At 43.1% G+C, this 17,281-nt stretch overlaps 2 protein-coding genes across 2 annotated transcripts; both read right to left on the reverse strand.

Annotated features, from left to right (window-relative positions):
- Positions 1–2,341: 2,341 nt before the first annotated feature.
- On the reverse strand, positions 2,342–11,786 carry LOC109871796 (exocyst complex component 3). Its single transcript, XM_020462808.2, has 13 exons — positions 11,270–11,786; positions 10,461–10,625; positions 10,081–10,300; positions 8,059–8,740; positions 6,682–6,799; positions 6,370–6,495; positions 6,058–6,158; positions 5,597–5,707; positions 5,365–5,506; positions 5,118–5,240; positions 4,808–4,969; positions 4,481–4,602; positions 2,342–3,060 (listed from the first exon to the last, which is right to left on the reverse strand). The coding sequence occupies exons 2-13, from the start codon at positions 10,602–10,604 to the stop codon at positions 2,856–2,858; spliced, it is 2,256 nt and encodes a 751-aa protein (XP_020318397.1). The 5' UTR covers positions 10,605–10,625; positions 11,270–11,786; the 3' UTR covers positions 2,342–2,855.
- A 1,342-nt stretch (positions 11,787–13,128) lies between these two features.
- Positions 13,129–16,577, reverse strand: LOC109871536 (uncharacterized). The gene is made up of 5 exons (XM_031806399.1): positions 16,470–16,577; positions 16,102–16,237; positions 15,655–15,788; positions 15,069–15,271; positions 13,129–14,511 (listed from the first exon to the last, which is right to left on the reverse strand). The coding sequence occupies exons 1-5, from the start codon at positions 16,575–16,577 to the stop codon at positions 13,563–13,565; spliced, it is 1,530 nt and encodes a 509-aa protein (XP_031662259.1). The 3' UTR covers positions 13,129–13,562.
- Between the last annotated feature and the right edge of the window lie 704 nt (positions 16,578–17,281).

Below are 17,281 nucleotides of genomic sequence, written 5' to 3' on the forward strand. Positions count from 1 at the left end.
CATTCTTATGTAGGTGTCATAACAGCCATAAATTAGTGTAATATATGTTACGTCTAAATATACTTGTCCTGACAGTGTTATGACCATATTATGACAGGTTATGTCAGCTGTTATGTGTTCATAATGCTATGACGCTGGGTGTCAAGTAAATTGTTATCCACGATCTTATATATTCAGTATTCTGTGCAGGTTTATGAAGCATAGTAAAATGTGTACGCCAGAGACCTCTAAATGTAGGCCTATTACCTCTTTCACTTCATTTGCAACAATAAGATATCAGAAAATGGAATCAACCTGCCACCCATTGAAAATGTACATACCAAATGCATTGAGCAAGCTTCCTCTGTGATTTGAGTTTATCTACACTGAATAAAATTATAAACTCAACATTCTACTTTTTAAAAAAACATTTTACTGAGTAAATTTTTTAAAAATTGTTGACGTTGCGTTTATATTTTTATTGAGGGTAGATTAACTCAAGTCACAGAGGAAGCATGCTATAGCTTAAAATAAAATCAGTCAATTGAAATGTGACAACTATTTGCCTCAAAGCTCGACACATCTCCTTCGCATAGAGTTGATCAGGCTGTTCACTGTGGCCTATGGAATGTTGTCCCACTCTCCAATGGCTGTGCAAAGTTGCTAGATGTTGGCGGGAACTGGAACATGCTGTTGTAAACGTCGATCCAGAGCATTCCCACGCATTCCATCTGCCCAGTACAGCTGAAACCAGGATTCATCTGTGAAGAGCACACTTCTCCAGCATGCCAGTGGCCATTGAAAGTGAGCATTTGCCGACTGAAGTTGGTTACAACGCCAAACTGCAGTCCGATAAAGACCCTGGTGAGGACAACGAGCACACAGATGAGCTTCCCTGAGACGGTTTTTGACATTTGTGCAGAAATTCTTCGGTTGTGCAAACACACGGTTTCATCAGCTGCCCAGGTGGCTGGTCTCAGACAATCCCGCAGGTGAAGAAGCCGAATGTGGAGGTCCTGGGGTGGCATGGTTACACGTGGTCTGCGGTTGTGAGGCCGTTTCCACGTACTGCCAAATTCACTAAAAATAAGTTGGAGGCAGTTTATGGTAGAGAAATTAACATTTAATCCTCTGGCAACAGCTTTGGTGGACTTACCTGCAGTCAGCAAGCCAATTGCACACTCACTCAAAACCTGAGACATCTGTTGCATTCTGTTGTGTGACAACACTGTACATTTTAGTGGCCCCTGAAGCCAGTGAAATCATGTTGAACACAGACAGTATGTCACTGTTAACACTAGGTTTTCTTGGAATACTCCAGTCAAAGCACGTTTTAGTAGCCAGCCATTAGAGCTGTGTGTAAGACCAGGAGGAGTGGAGGATCAGTTGTTGAGTGACTGATAATTCTGTGATGGAGCTGCCAGAAGTCTCATTTGAGTCCAATGCCTAGGCCCCGCCCCATGGCGTGTGTGTGTAATCCAGGGTTTTGAGCTGCTGACGTGTGTGTGCCATGCAAGAGCACAGGCTTGTGTGCTCTAGTCCGCTACAGTCCTGCATGGCCTTGTTTTCAGTCACAGCATGGCAAATGCAGCCCTGTCATTGGACCACACTGAAGCATATGGAAAACTTGGAAAGACATGTTTAGTACCCCCATCATACCTCATTTCATAGCTTTGATGAAAGTACACAAATTGCAAATAAATATCAATATCACAGGACTACCCCGTTTCAAAACGGACACAAATCACACTTTGGAGTGGGTGTTTCTAAGGTCGCAGAGAGCCAATGGTAAAATGCCCCATAACAATTATGAATGGTCACGCAACATCCTGGAAAAGGGATTGCTTTCACCATGGGAATGCTGGCCCCACACCTCCCCTGCAACTGTCACTGTACATCAGTGGTTCCCCCTCTGCCTCTACTTCCACTAGGCTGTGCTACCCTACCCAGGGTGATAACTGTCCCCTCTGGCTGTTTGTGCCTTCCTACCCCTTCCGCTGCTCGGCTAGTCACATAACAAATAGCGTGCAGCCAGATTAAACATTTAGAGGTATTACAGAGCAGTAGGAGAGCATAGTACCCATTGCTTTAAGTCAAAAGGCAGCATGCTGCAGTGGAGTCACACAGACAGAGGGAGATAATGGAGAGCGATCTTGATGGTATTGTTGAGGAAGGATGCAGTAAGCAGACAGCTTCTGCAAATTATTGTCAACTTTCGCAGCAACCCTCAAATGAGCCAACCAATGAAATGATTCCATGTGAGTGTGGGTATGCTCAGGGTACACTCAGTAGTTTGGCATGTTTCAGAGTGTCAACACCTCTCCCTGACAGCAGAGTAAATTAGAAAAACAGATGTACAGACTGAAAGGGGAAAGGATTTATTTAATAGATTTTCTGACAGACATTCAGCATCACACACTGAAAAAGTTTTACTGAAACAATTTCAAACTGTTAATTGTATAAGGCAAGCATGGAGGGGTGGGTGGTGTGAGCAAGGTCTCATTTCAGTGACAAAACCACTTGGTAGTGTTCAACGGTTCATTCGTCAAGTATCATATGCTTACAGATCCTCAAGGACTACAGTCCAAGCCTTTCATCAGAGGTCTGTGGAATATGTTTCAAAAGTGCAAAAGAAAAGAAAAATCATGATTTTTTTGAAGTGTGTTTTTTTTTTGTGCCGGGGTCGTAGTCACTAGGCACTAAAACAGGGAGGGACTATCCAAACGTGTCCAATAAGGCAGAGTTTCCCAGGACCGAGTTTGGGAAACCCTGCAATAATGAACGCTTGTTTTTTATTTTCCTTTAAATTGATTTGCTACCTTGTGAATTAATGAATATGACCCATGTGTCTCCATCTCTCTCCAGAATCTAGTTATTTATTTCAGCAGTTTGTTGGCAGTGGCGGCCATAGAGGAGGACATGGAGGTCATGGTCACGGTGGGGATCGTGATGTCCTTGAAGATGGGCTGGGTGTTGCCGGCATAGGAAGGCTTGTTCTGGTTCAGCGTCTCAATGATCATCTGCTTCATTTCTCGGCTAGCGTCCCCTCTCACCGCTAGTAAGGCCACGATGTGCTCTTCCCTATGGGGACAGAGGACAGACACCTTTTTACTGAAGGACAATCAATTAAGCCTACAACGGTAAAATCAATGGACATCACATAATAATTTGAGTAGATAGCACATACACTATATATACACAAGTATGTGGACACCCCTTCAAATTAGTGGATTAGGCTATTTCAGCCACACCTGTTGCTGACAGGTGTATAAAATAGAGCACACAGCCATGCAATCTCTATAGACAAACATTGGCAGTAGAATGGCCTTACTGAAGAGCTCAGTGACTTTCAACATGGAACATGGAATTTCTGCCCTGCTAGAGATGCCCTGGTCAACTGTAAGTGCTGTTATTGTGAGGTGCAAATGTGTAGGAGCAACAACGGCTTAGCCGTGAAGTGGTAAGCCACACAGAATGGGACCGCCAAGTGCTGTATGAGCATAAAAATCATCAGTCCTCGGTTGCAACACTCACTACAGAGTTCCAAACTGCCTCTGGAAGCAATGTCAGCACAAGAACTGTTCATCGGGAGCTTCATGAAATAGGTTTCTATGGTTAAGCAGCCTCACACAAGCCTACGATCACCATGCATGATGCCAAGCGTTAGCTGGAGTGGTGTAAAGCTCGCTGCCATTGGACTCTGGAGCCATGGAAACGCGTTCTCTGGAGTGTTGAATCATGCTTATCCATCTGGTAGTCCGACGGACTAATCTGGGTTTGGCGGATGCCAGGAGAAAGCTACCTGCCCCAATGCATAGTGCCAACTGTCAAGTTTGGTGGAGGAGGAATAATGGTCTAGGGCTATTTTTCATGGTTCGGGTTAGGCCCCTTAGTTCCAGTAAAAGGAAATCCTAAACGCTACAGCATACAATGATATTCTAGATGATTCTGTGCTGTCATCTTTGTGGCAACAGTTTGGGGAAGGCCCTTTCCTGTTTCAGCATGACAATGCCCCCATGCACAAAGCAAGGTCCACAAAGAAATGGTTTGTTGAGATCGGTTTGGAAGAACTTGACTGTACTGCACAGAGCCCTGACCTCCACCCCATTGAACACCTTTGGGATTAATTGGAACACCGACTGCGAGCCAGGCCTAATCACCCAACATCAGCGCCCGACCACACTAATGCTCTTGTGGCTGAATGGAAGCAAGTCCCTGCAAAAACAAAAATGTTCCAACTTCAAGTGGAAAGCCTTCCCAGAAGAGTGGAGAGGCTGTTATAACAGCAAACGGGGGGGACCAACCTCATATTAATGCCCATGATTTTGGAATGAGATGTTTGACGAGCAGGTGTCCACATATACTTTTGGTTATGTAGTGTCTTATACAGTACATCTGAAGTAACTTCTCCTACAGCCAAGGTTATTCTATTGAAAACCATGATACCCCACTAACATTCATTCTCTGTGTAGCCTATGTGTTAAGTGGCGTATGATCTAACCTGATGTCAGGGTATTTGGACACCAGCGTGGAGACCTCCAGGTACAGCAGGGTGGGGTCTGTGAGTTTAAACACCTCAGCTATAGCAGCGATGGCATCGCACAGCCGATCAGTCTCCTCACCCTGGAGAACAGAGACAGAACAAACAAACTGTAAGAATCAGCAACAGTATCAGCGTATGGACTCATCAGAGAAAAGCAGTCTTCCTTACATAAAAAATGAATCGTGACTAACTATTTGCTGAAAGACTAGATCAAGATGCATGTAGTTTCTACTGAGCATCTCCTTGGAAAAGAGAACACTCCTGTAACAGGAAATAAACACTCACAGCAGTGAGTTTCCTGAAGAGGAACTTGAACTGCTCAGCCTCTTTAATCATCCTGTCCGCTCCCTCCCTCCTCTCATCTGCGTTCTTGAAGGTGATCCGTTTCTGCATCACTGCCTTGATATACTCCACCACCACCCTGCGATGGGCCTCGCTGGTCATCTCCTAAACACATCACATACAACATGCCCAGTCACATACACAGGATGACCACTATGAATTTGTACAAAATGTGTGGAGTTCTCCAGATCAATCAATTGTCCAAGCCTTTCATTTGGTATGATTATATCAATTGATTGATTTCTCCATGTACCGTATTGAAAGGCTTCTTGATCTTGGCGAAGTCGTTGAAGTAATCCTCGACGGTAACACAGATGGTGTCCACTGCATGGGTCCCCGTCAACCACTTCCGGGTCAGCAACTCACTGAGATGATGCTGTGGAGAGAAAAATCACCAATCAAATACAACAGAACCGTGTTCATGGCAACATTCTGTCAAATATTACACTAGAACAGTAACGAATGAGCTTAAAATATGTCCACAAACACTTCGTTCTAACCTCCAAATCCAGGAAAACTTCATCCAGTAGAAACTGGCATCCATCTTTGGCCACGTCGTTCAGGGTCCTCTCTATGGCAGCATCATTCTGGGTGGGCTCCGTAGATTTTAAGTATTTCTTCTTTAGACTGTTAATAGATTCCCTAGGACCAGAGGTACGGTTAGATATACATTAGCAGCATTAGGTTAGAGAATACATTCATATTTACAGGGAATTGTCAAATGGGAATCACTTGAATGTATGACAGTTGTTTATAATGGCGATCATGTATTGGACGTAGCACTGAGGGAGCTGCCGGTCTCTCAAGTGGTCCTCCTTGTAGGCGATCGCCTCTTCCCTGTATCTGAACAGCAATAGAAGACAATTGTAGAGATGTCATATACATAGCAATCCATCCCTGATAAAAAAATTTTTTATTACCTTTATTTAACTAGGCAAGTCAGTTAAGAACAAATTCTTATTTTCAATGACGGCCTAGGAACAGTGGGTTAACTGCCTGTTCAGGGGCAGAACGACAGATTTGTACCTTGTCAGCTCGGGGATTTGAACTTGCAAACTTTCGGTGACGAGTCGAACGCTCTAACCACTAGGCTACCCTGCCGCCCCATATTCTGTAACACACCTTTACTGCCATCAATGTAAATGACTAATCACTACACAATTATTAACACAACATTATGAAATCCATGTTACCTGATGAGGAATGAATTCATCTGTTTTAAACAGAGCTTCAGGACCTCCTCTTTGAAGGTCTCGTCGATCTGGGCTGCCACTTGGAGATTCTGCTCAAACATCTGATGAGGAGAGAAAAACAAACATGTCAGATGATGGTCCCCCATCCAATAGACTTACAGTACACACTAGTGACTCACTGTAATTCTCAGATCCTAATTGTATCACATACACATTGTCTAGTATAGTAACGCAACTGTAGTAGCAACTAGTACACTTAGTCCAGTGGGTTAAAGAGATTCTGGCTGATGCCAGGCTGGTGACTGGTTATACTTGGAAGACGATGGCGGGGAGGGTGGTCTGGTAGTATCCATCTTGATCCGCCTCTGGTTCTGTCTCTTTAAACCAGTCCTTCTTGTCTGTCTCCAGAGCCTTGCGAAGCCAGCCAGTGATGTTAGACTGTGGAAGGGTGCGAGAGAGAGTCAGCCAGAGCCATCTTACCTGTCTTTAATAATTCATGAAACATTTCATTTAGTGGCGGCTTCATCTTTGTTTACTGACGCAGAGAGAGAGAGTTGTATATCTGACAAGAGCCACCATAGAGTATGTCGCTGCTATCACAGGGTGTGTGTTGGCTGGACTCACAGTGAAGGTCTGGACGTATTTGCTGAGAAGCTCATCCACCACCTTCTGAGGCAGCAGAGGATCCATCAGGTGGATGTCATACTCTGTCACCAGATCTGGGTGACCCATCATCTCCACACTGGAACACATAAACACAGTAGGGTGTGAGAACATGGCAACACAGCCCAACCTGTACTATACTGTCTATGGGAATTAATATATTTCATGTATTTGAATGTAACAGACAGCTACAGAGACACACCATGGCATGCTTGCGCACCTGCACACACGACAATGCTTGAATCCATATTATACACACAGATACCAATAAACATAGGCTTCTCACAAGCAGTCGCACGTAAACACACACACTCAGAAAATCATTGTGAACATAAGTGATCTATAATTCTACAGCCTCATCCAATCAGTGGTTGTGGTTTCCATGGTAGCTGATGTGTCAGAATTGGATATAAGGCTAGTTCCTTATGTTTTGAATTCATCTTTCTCCGTTCAATCCTGTCGGTGCACGCAATGTGCAGTAGTATGTGCATTCATTGGATTATCCACAGCAATTTTGCTTAGATCGCATGCTATGCCCTCCCTCTCGTGCCAAGGGACTGTTTAGCTTTAAATATTGAGTTAATTGCTCTTTGCAGAGCTTACAAGTCCTTCCCATATATGGAGAGTACAAAAGTATTTCCGTGCCAATGTTCTTCCTACATCAATTGAATGATTTTGAGAAACACTCCACACACAAATGGGGAGAGGTTAAAGGGGTGGTTCACCCAAATTACATTGGTCTCCAAACCATGTAAGCAGTCTATGGACAAGGCATGACAGCAATCCATGCTTTGGTTTTATTTCCCAGGAAATGTTTCCAAATGCTAATGTTTTAGCATTTGAGGCACAAATCCCATTTAAGTCATGGTACCAATATTAGCATTATTCATCTGAAAATATCTAATATTAAATACAAAGCTCAGCAAAGTCACTAAAATATTAATATTTTGGTATCATGACTTTAATGGGATTTGTGCCACAAATGCTAAAACGTTAGTATTTGGAAATAGTGTCAGGGAAACTACACACCAAAGCAAGGATTTCTGTCATACCTTGTCAATAACTGCTTGCAGGGTAATTCAAATCCTGCATATTCCACTGAGCTATGATTGGACTGCTGCCCAGTTATCACTGATGCTACATGAGCCACAGAGAGAGCAGATCAGAAGAGCCTGACCTGTATTCAAAAAGTGTCTCAAAGTAGGAGAGACGATCTAGGCTCAGGTCCTCCATATCCATAGCCTAATCGTATTCAATATTATCTAAAAGACAAAACTGATCCTATATCAGCCCTCCTACTTTGAGCCTCTTTTGTGAATACGGGATGAGAAAGGATACCTTTTGTATGTGTTGAGGACCCAGGTGAGGAGGGACACGATCTCGTTGGCCTCCAGGTCTTCTGCAGCCAGCTCTTGCACCCGCATGGACACGGCATTGTGGTACAGCTTTAAAAACCTGTCAAAGGTGTTGTAGTGTGGCGGGAAGCACTGCACCATCAGGTTCTTCACCACAATCAGGTCATCCAGCACGTACTTCCTGGTGATCTCCAAGAGCCTCACCATCCACATCTTGTCTGCCTCTCGCGTCACCGACTGGCTACCCTCGATGCGTGTGGTGACCGTGCCCTCCAGCACCTCAAACATCTTCTCTTTCCAGCTCTTGGGCCGACTTGGGGGGATAAAGCCCGTCTGCTTCTTGCGGTCCAGCATGCGCCGGTCAATCTTCTCCTCACGCTCAATGATGCGCACCACGGAAACCAGCATAGTGGGGTCGCGGCGCACCGTGCCCATGGCGCGCTGCAGCACCATCCATAGCTGCTTGGCCAGGTCGTCAGACAGGCCCTGCACCGCGCCAAAGTAGTTGCGGATCAGGTTCATGTCGTGAGTGTTTTTGCTGTCCATTCGGTACTGCTCATACATGAGGTCGTCTCGCGAGCATTCCAGATCCATGAGTTTACGGTGGGCCTCCAGCAGCTCAGCCTGCTCAATCAGCACCTGAGTGTCTGCCACTATCTCAGGCACTGCACAGAAGGGGAATGGTATACAGCAAGGTAGATAATTATTGGCACCCTTGATAAAGATGAGCATAAAAGACTATATAAAATAAATAATACAAGTACTGAGCTATATTGCATGCTCTAAAGAATGTGCTAATGATATTATACTAATAAAATTGCTCGGAGAAGGAGATTAAGTTTAACAAATAATTAAAAACATCTAAAAAGATAGGGGTCAAAATGATTGGCTTCCGTTTTCAGTACTCCAGCACCCTCCCTCCGTGAAGATGACGACACAGCCTTTTCTGAAATATTTTATGAGATTGGAGTGGTTCAAGCACGGAGACAGATTTTGTGGCAAATTAACCATTTCTTTGTGGATTTTGATGCGTGCCTGGGGTTGTCTTGCTGAAAGATCCACTTGCGGCCAAGTGTCAGTCTTCTGGCAGAGGCAACCAGGTTTTGGGCTAAAATGTCATGGTACATTTTATAGTTAATGATGCACCACCAAATGTTAACTGTAGGTATGAGGCACTTTTCTACGCCAAACCCACCAATTGTGTGCAGGGCAAAATAGCTCTATTTTCATGTCATCTGACCATAGCACTGCCTAGAATTTGTAAAACAGCATTGGAACTTGGATTGAATTCGGTGCTATGGTCAGATGGAAAGGGTTTGGACTTGAAAAACAGAAGCATATGCAGTAATGTACCTCATACCTACGGTAAATTATGGTGGTGCAGCTTTGTTTCTTTGTTATTGGGCTATTTTGCTTCCACTGGTCCTGGGGTCAACGCCATCATGAACTTTACCATGTACCAAACCTGGTTGCCTCTGCCAGGAGGCTGACTGGATCCGCAACTGGATCTTCCAGCAAGACAATAACCCCGAGCACTAATCAAAATCCACAAAGAAATGGCCATCTCAGTCTCAGAACTTGAACCCCATTGAAACCCTGTGGTTTTAATTGAAGAGGGCAGTCCATAAGAGCAGACAAAGGATATCAAGGATCTGGAAAGACTCTCTATGGAAGTATTGAAAACAGGGGTTCCAATAATTTGGCCTCCATCTTTGAGATAGTTTTTTATTACTTGTTAAACAAATGTTCTTTCTATAAGCAATTATATTAGTATAAAATAATATAATTTTCCTTTTGTTTTTAGCATACAATATAGCTCAGAATTTATATTCTTTATTTTATACAGTATTTTTTGCTCATCTTTATCACGGTGCCAATAATTATGTACCTGACAGTATATTAATGCATTAATACTTTGTAACAGTACATTCTATGTACACAAATGCAAAGACAGACAACAATAACAGTTTTTCTTTGAGGCACATGTAGTAGTTGTGCAGCGTACCTGAGAAGATATTCTTTAAATTCTCGACAGCTGAGGCAAGCTGACTGTGCTGGACAACGGCGTCTTTCACATCTTTGAGGTTCTCAATCGTGTTAATACTCTGCCTCCAGTCCTTACTGACGTCTGCCAGGGAGTTCTGTATGTCCTTGACATCCCGCAGGGCATTATGGAGCTGACTGAGCCCTGTGCGGACCCCGTCCAACTGGGACTGGATGGCAGCCTGGGGAGAGGGAAAGAGACCATGTAAGGTGTTTCAGGCCTGAGCCATGTATTTACAATATATATATATAACGTTACAGCTCTCATGCAGACTAAATGTCTATGAACAATAGGGAAGTACAGAATGTATCTCATGTCTTCTTAGCGTCGTCATTTTCTACCTTCAGTCGGGCTTCTACTGAAGCTTTCTTGCGAGCCTCTCGCCGGCGGTACTGCTCTACTTTGTCCAACTGGTCCGAGCGCTGCAGCATCCCTGCCACCCTCTGCACCGCGGTAGCGACAGCCTCCCTGTTCGTCTCCTCCATGACAACAACGCCAAGCTGGGTCTGTCAAAGATCAAGATGCTCACGAAACTGAACGATACACGTTGTGATTACGACGAAAATGTTGCAAGGCACTATATCAGGTCGATTGCGTTATTAAACCATTAATACTGACAGTGCCTGTGTGAGGTGAGTGCCCATTGCATTGGGTAACGTTAACGTTAAGCTGCCTTGGCTAATGCTACTTGCTGGCATAACGTTAGCTAACTTGCTGCTACTACTACTACTACTACTACTACTACTACTACTACTACTACTACTACTACTACTACTACTACTACTACTACTACTATCTGGCAAGCAAACTCAAATGTCTCTCAAATGCATTTTACTGGAGTACAGTAGCTAGCTATATTGACTGGAGAATACTAACCTTATAAGGACAAGCCTGACGCCCAAACCGATCTTTAATTTATTTCATAAGCTATAAATATTTGGTTGGAGTCAATTTTAGGTTTAAGCGTCATCTGTGTGTTTAAAGTCTCTCCCATATTGACTTACTAGAAAGCAGCCCATGTTAATGGTAAGCTAGACAGCTAGCAGCCTAGGTTGGCGAGAGGAAGGACGCACACACAGCCCAATCAGTAAACACTAGCCCGTGTACAACACTCATTTGAAATGTAAAATGAACAAATCCAATATCTTACCAACTCCAATAATACGTTTGAATAGGTAAACTGTCGTTCAAATTATCTCATTTCAATTCCAACACTGCTTCTCCTGGTTCAGTTCCTGGTTGACCTTTCTCGTGCGCCGCCCCAGTAGCAGCTGACACAGCGCGCTTGAGAGCATCATGTGTGCGCGACTTTTGAAAGAGTATGCAATTTCTCACAACTGTATTTTATTTTACCGTTGATTTCTATAAACAGGAGTCATTAGCTGCAACACCGTTTCTAAACCCAGAGGCATAACATCGCAAGACTTCCGGGAACGCTGGGAAACAGACCTGGTCGGGGTTTGGGGTATAAGAAGTCAATGAGACAAGTGAACAATTCTTCCTTAGTTGTTAATTTTTTCAAAATATGAATGCCCAATATAGATTCGAGACAATGTCTTAGGTAGGTGAACTTGTTATAACTACAAGCTCGTCAGAGTGAGAAACTGATACATTTTCATTTTCGTCCAAAACAACTTTATATCGAAGGAGTGGCTTTGATTTTACGGTCTGCATATGCGCAGTTTGGGCGAGACGAGCGTTATGACGTCATCCGCATAGCCATGACATCGCGTGATCAGGGATTTCTATTGGAGAAGCAGTTTTAGCCTATCTTCATACTGTAACGTCTTTGGCTAAAATGTGTAGGAACGTAACAATTTGGTTTTAATTCCCCAACTGTACTGAGCGCTAAATGTAGTGTTTATTTGAAAAATAAATCCTCATAAATATCATAGCTTTCTTTTTGTATGGAGATCTGTATCCAACATTTTATTAATATTTTCAGTGTTCAAATAAATAAGATAATAATCTGCACTTGTTTTATGATTTTATTGTGCTAAATAACAAAACATGTTAGATGCCTATTGAATTCAATTGATATCTGAAACTTGTATGCCTGTAATCCTTTCTGTAAAATGTGCCTACAGTGCAACACGCAGGTTGTTCTATTTATTTATTGGTTCAATATATTACGATAAACCTTTTGTTTCTCTCCTGTTCAGTGTAAAGTACTTACAATAAATACACAATAAAAAGCATTACCAACAGTTGTTAAAAACAAGTCTGGAATTACATTATTTACATTTGCATAATAGTTTTAAATAAAGACAAGCAAGCGAAAGAGCTCGGAAAGCTTTCTTTAAAAAAAACTAACGGCATAAAAGAATGCCGTAGAGACTGCTGCATGCAGCTATGGAATACATAATGGGAATACATAATGTCATAGTTTCAAATATTTTTTCCTTTTCAAAGTATAATAACAAATTGACTTCATAAAACAGAGTTATACAGTTTCTAACATTTCTTTTGAATGTACTACAATTTTACAAACATTGACAGATAATGTTACATTGGACCAGAAACTTAAATTAACAGTATTTCTGTGTAATACATGTTTACATTATTATGCTCAGAGACCATCTTAGACACTAATGTTTGTAAATGGCTGTTAGGTGAAGCTTTGTTTAATTTACATTTGTAACACTGTTTTATAAGACAAAAATGACAAACTCACTGTTAAAATAATACATTAATTCAACCTGTCATGAATAAAAACAATGAAGATACAGTATCTCATTCATAAAGGTTCATGACTCAATGGACATTGAAGCATCAATCACATTATAAATCAATGCAAAGAAATTAGTAGGATTTTTATGTTCATCTGAATAATCAATCAAAAATAAACTACATTACATTTTTTATTTATAATCCTTTGTTTAACTAGGCAAGTCAGTTAAGAACGAATTCTTATTTACAATGACAGCCTACCCTGGCCAAACCATCCCCTAACCCGGACGACGCTGTGCCAATTGTGCGCCGCCCTATGGGACTCTCAATCACAGCCGGTTGTGATACAGCCCGGGATCGAACCAGGGTCCGTAGTGATGCCTCTAGAACTGTGATGCAGTGCCATAGACAGCTGCGCAACTCAGGAGCCCCCAATTTAATTAATCAATGCATGTATTTTCTGTTCCATTTGCTGTAAAATGCATTGAATAGAAATACAGTTAATTTGACATGACGGGTGACATGGCTTGGTTTAAAAACGAGAAGTTATGAAATGTGTTAAAAAACAAATTTAGAACTCATATGAATTGCAGCAGGTTCTGCATGTCATATTCATGTCATATAAAAACATCTCTCCATTGCTTCCATATCTTTCTGCTTTGTAACACTGTTGATTACCTGAGTTGAGTATAAACCCACCCTGCTATTTTAAGAATCAATACAATAAAGAAGCAAGGTGGAGTCCAGATGGTTTTTAAGATTGTCCCTTGAGCTCATTGCATGTAGATATATGGGTTTGGTTTGTATACAATAGCATTCATTGACGAGTTGGGAATCATATTTCTCTGCATGGGTATTTGGCTAATGTCATGACCACTGTCAGACCATGGAGGTGAGTCCATGGGTTCCCTCTTTATAGCGTGGACCAGGTGATTCCTGAACTCGTAGTTCAGTTTGTTGTCTTGCTCCATGTAGCCATATACACTGATGTCCATACAGTTTTCTCCCTGACTGCTACACAGAGAGTCTGAGTGTGGTATCCTGTGATCCTTCTGAGCCCTGTTCCCCACTGTATATAAGTATTTATGGTGTCCATTGAGCATTGGGCTCATGTTGGTCTTGTTCTTTTGGCAGGTGGTGTATTGTTCATAGTAGTCAGCCTCTGACTTCACTTGTGGTTCTTCTGAGTAGCCCATGTAGCGCTTTTCGTTCCCCACCCAGGCTCTATTTTGGGGCATGCCATAGATATTGCAACCGTTTTCTGAGTCAGAGTCCTGCTCTGTTTTTATGGCCGTCTCAGGCAACACCATGCCATTGTAACAGTCAAGATGGCCGCCCATGTACCTGTTGTCTGTCTTCATGCCATCTTCGCAGTAGCTCTCCACCTCAGGGCTGTGGAGGCCTCCGTACAGCTTGTTCTGAGATGCGTCCTGTCTGTTAGCGTGATATCCTGGAGACATCCTGTAGGATCTAGTCTTCCCCAGGTGATTGTACTTGCTTTGTCTGCCTGGTGTGTAGGTGCCGCTGGGGCCCTTTCGCATGGCGGACCCTGTGCGGATGTCCCATGGATGATCCATGCTCTGAGGTTTGGGCCCACCACTCATGGAGGATAGGCAGAAGTTCAGGGGCTCCTCCTGGGTGTAGTAGCTGTCGTTCTTGTACCTGGTGCCGTCTTTGGAGAGGGGTGTCCATGGGGTGTAGTGGCAGGGTTCTCTGGTAGTGCTGCTGGACCAATTCAGAAACAGTAAGTCACTGCTGTCATATGAGCCTCTGGAGGAACAATGCCTCTTGTCACTGGGAACCATGACAAAATGTATAAATGGTCATATATGCATTATATAATCTGCTAGTTGTGTACAGTATGAAGTACTAATTTGACCAAATTCAGCATACCCAGTGATTTGATTCTGAAATTGATGGTGTAATAAACATGTCTTGAATTGTAAATTGATAGTAAACTAAATGATGTCCATGCCTGGTTCCTTTATCAAGTTTAGTTAAAACATTATATAGACCAGCGTTTCCCAAACTTAGTCCTTGGTACCCCAAGGGGTGCACGTTTTGGGTTTCGCCCACTACACAGCTGATTCAAATGATCAATGTTTGATGATTAGTTGATTAATTGAATCGGCTGTGTAGTGCTAGGGCAAAAACCAAAAGGTGCACCCGTTGGGGTCCCAAGGACCGAGTTTGGGAAACCCTGATATAGACACACATTATTTGAGGAAGAGTTCTCACTGCTCAGCTCTTCCCATGCACACCACTCCCACACTGCTTACCTGTGCTTATCCAGTGTGGTGATGACGGGGCCCTTGTTCTTGCTCCTGGCCGTCATGTTCTTCATCTTCAGCTCTGTGATGGAGGGTATCATGAGGGGAACGGCCACACAGAACAGGGCCAGCTGGGGGGGCAGCAGTGCCCCGGACTCTGTCTTCTTCTTCTGGCCCTGCAGGAACTTCAGGCTGCCCTGGAACTGCATGCTCTGCCAAAACATCCATCAATCAATCAATCAAAGTTATCTATAAAACACTTTTTACATGAACAGATATCTTGAATGCTTTACAGTAACAGTAGCCTTGCCTCCACACCCAAAGAGCAGGTGCACATACATAACTGAATATAACTCCCACAAAACAGAACCGACTTCATACTGTGTTGAGCACAATGGTAAATGACGATATATTCAGTTATGTAGTACACCTGCTCTTTGGGTGTCGAGGCAAGGTTAGTGTTACTGTAAAGTACCGACACATTCAAGATATCTCCCACAAAACAGAACTGACTTTATACTGTATTGAGCACAGTGGTAAATGACGATTGTAAGAGTTGATATTGTCAGATACTTGTGGGAGCCGCGATACTCACCAGAAAGCCTGAGGTGCTATCCAATAAGCAGCGGACCCGGGCGATGAAACAGCGAGTCAGGAAAGAGGTGAGCTCTAGAGGAACACCGTCAGGCTCCAGGGCGTTAAAGAGACTGCTCATCACAAAGTCATCATCTACAGGACAGCCACAGCATTTCTGTTAGTACAACCTATGTAACAAATACAATCCATTATATTTGTTTTGGTCTTCTAACCACCAATATTACTGTGAGAGGTTTTAGGATAGTATTACAAAATACAAATACAGTATCCTTTCTTTCTGTCTGTGTCTTGTATACAATAACTAATGTACTAACCCTTGTGTCCCTCTTCAAAATGGTAATACATGGAAACTAATCTAAATGACAAGTTGCATGTGACGATGAGGGGCTTTCCTGCAGTGTTTTCCTGCAGTGTTTATGAGTGACAGAGGTAATTATCTACACACCAGTTACTGTGGCCGAGTGCTGGTCCAGGGATGCCCCCTGGGACCCGGGGTTCATGGCCCAGTGGAGCTGTCTTCTGAACTCCTGCCGCTCCTCCACATGTATATAATCAAATACATTCTGATGCATCACATCCGTCTATGGGAGGGGATGAGAAGGGGGAACCAAACAACCAATTAACCCCCACATTAGGACTGTTGATTGTGTTTGGCCAACACAGTGACCTCCCCACTTAACCTGTGTCACGGTTGAGTGAAGCGAGTCTATGGTTACACGCCATGGTGGTATCTGGACTGACACCGTAAGTGTCAGCCTGCCGTGAGCCCACTGAGAACTTAACGCTTCTGTTTTTCTGTTTCCCCCCACTGACCAGGAGGGAGCCTCCGGAGGGCCTTCTGTGACTGACGGAGTTCACTCGGCATTCCTCTCCACCAGTTAGATCTACACGGGAGATCTGGGTTCTGTACACGTTTTCCATCTTTTTTTAAATCTTTTTTTTTTGTAACAGAAAAGCTTACAACTGGAGAAGAAGAAAAAGTCTGAATGTATGAAGAGTTTAACTGTTGGATCATTACTGAGTGCATCCAGTAATATCAAACTGCTTTGTTTGACAGTTTGCCAGTCAAAGATCTATAAATAGTAACTTAAATCAGTAAAACTGAGAAGTAGATAGGGAAAATGTTGAGTAATTACTAATGACTTCTCTACAATTTGTAACACGGATGGGTAATTGGTGACAACAGTTGTATCAGTGAGTCATGAGTTATGACTCCCTACAGTTTGCATTTATAACATGCAGTCTCCTCGGTCGGTGGGATAGTGGGAAGCCCTCCTCGCTGCCTTGTTTGTGCTTTGCGTGACACCAGAGCTGCTTACATGAGGACAGATGCAACGCTACCCTGATGAAATCCCAGCCCACACTCGTAACTCCTCTTGTTTTCTTTCATCTATACCCACTGTTCATAAAACGACAGACTCCCAACTACAGTATTCAACCATCCCAAATATATCTGCTTCTGTTGCACGCAATGCTTGCCTTCAGAAACGCCACTATTGTTGAACACACCATCTCAATTCCCATCAGAGAAGCGATCAACAGTCTCTTTTGTCTCCTTTCCATGTTAAAACCCAAGGTTTAATGAGGCCCAATAGAAAGCTATTCACTCAAAAAGGACAGTTACA

The sequence above is a fragment of the Oncorhynchus kisutch genome, linkage group LG27 (genome assembly GCF_002021735.2).
Source record: "Oncorhynchus kisutch isolate 150728-3 linkage group LG27, Okis_V2, whole genome shotgun sequence".
In the NCBI taxonomy this organism is placed as follows: Eukaryota; Metazoa; Chordata; class Actinopteri; order Salmoniformes; family Salmonidae; genus Oncorhynchus; species Oncorhynchus kisutch.

What these genes read in the sequence shown, in the direction of transcription:
- LOC109871536 (XM_031806399.1), bottom strand. Translation starts at nt 16,577, where the DNA reads ATGGAAAACGTGTACAGAACCCAGATCTCCCGTGTAGATCTAACTGGT. An exon ending in CCTCCGGAGGCTCCCTCCTG is followed by an intron (nt 16,238 to 16,469) that starts GTCAGTGGGGGG and finishes CCCCTCCCATAG; the next exon opens with ACGGATGTGATGCATCAGAA. An exon ending in ATAGCACCTCAGGCTTTCTG is followed by an intron (nt 15,272 to 15,654) that starts GTGAGTATCGCG and finishes ATGTTTTGGCAG; the next exon opens with AGCATGCAGTTCCAGGGCAG.
- LOC109871796 (XM_020462808.2), bottom strand. Translation starts at nt 10,604, where the DNA reads ATGGAGGAGACGAACAGGGAGGCTGTCGCTACCGCGGTGCAGAGGGTG. An exon ending in GTCCTCAACACATACAAAAG is followed by an intron (nt 6,800 to 8,058) that starts GTATCCTTTCTC and finishes TATGTGTTCCAG; the next exon opens with TGTGGAGATGATGGGTCACC. An exon ending in AAGTTTTCCTGGATTTGGAG is followed by an intron (nt 5,241 to 5,364) that starts GTTAGAACGAAG and finishes TTCTCTCCACAG; the next exon opens with CATCATCTCAGTGAGTTGCT.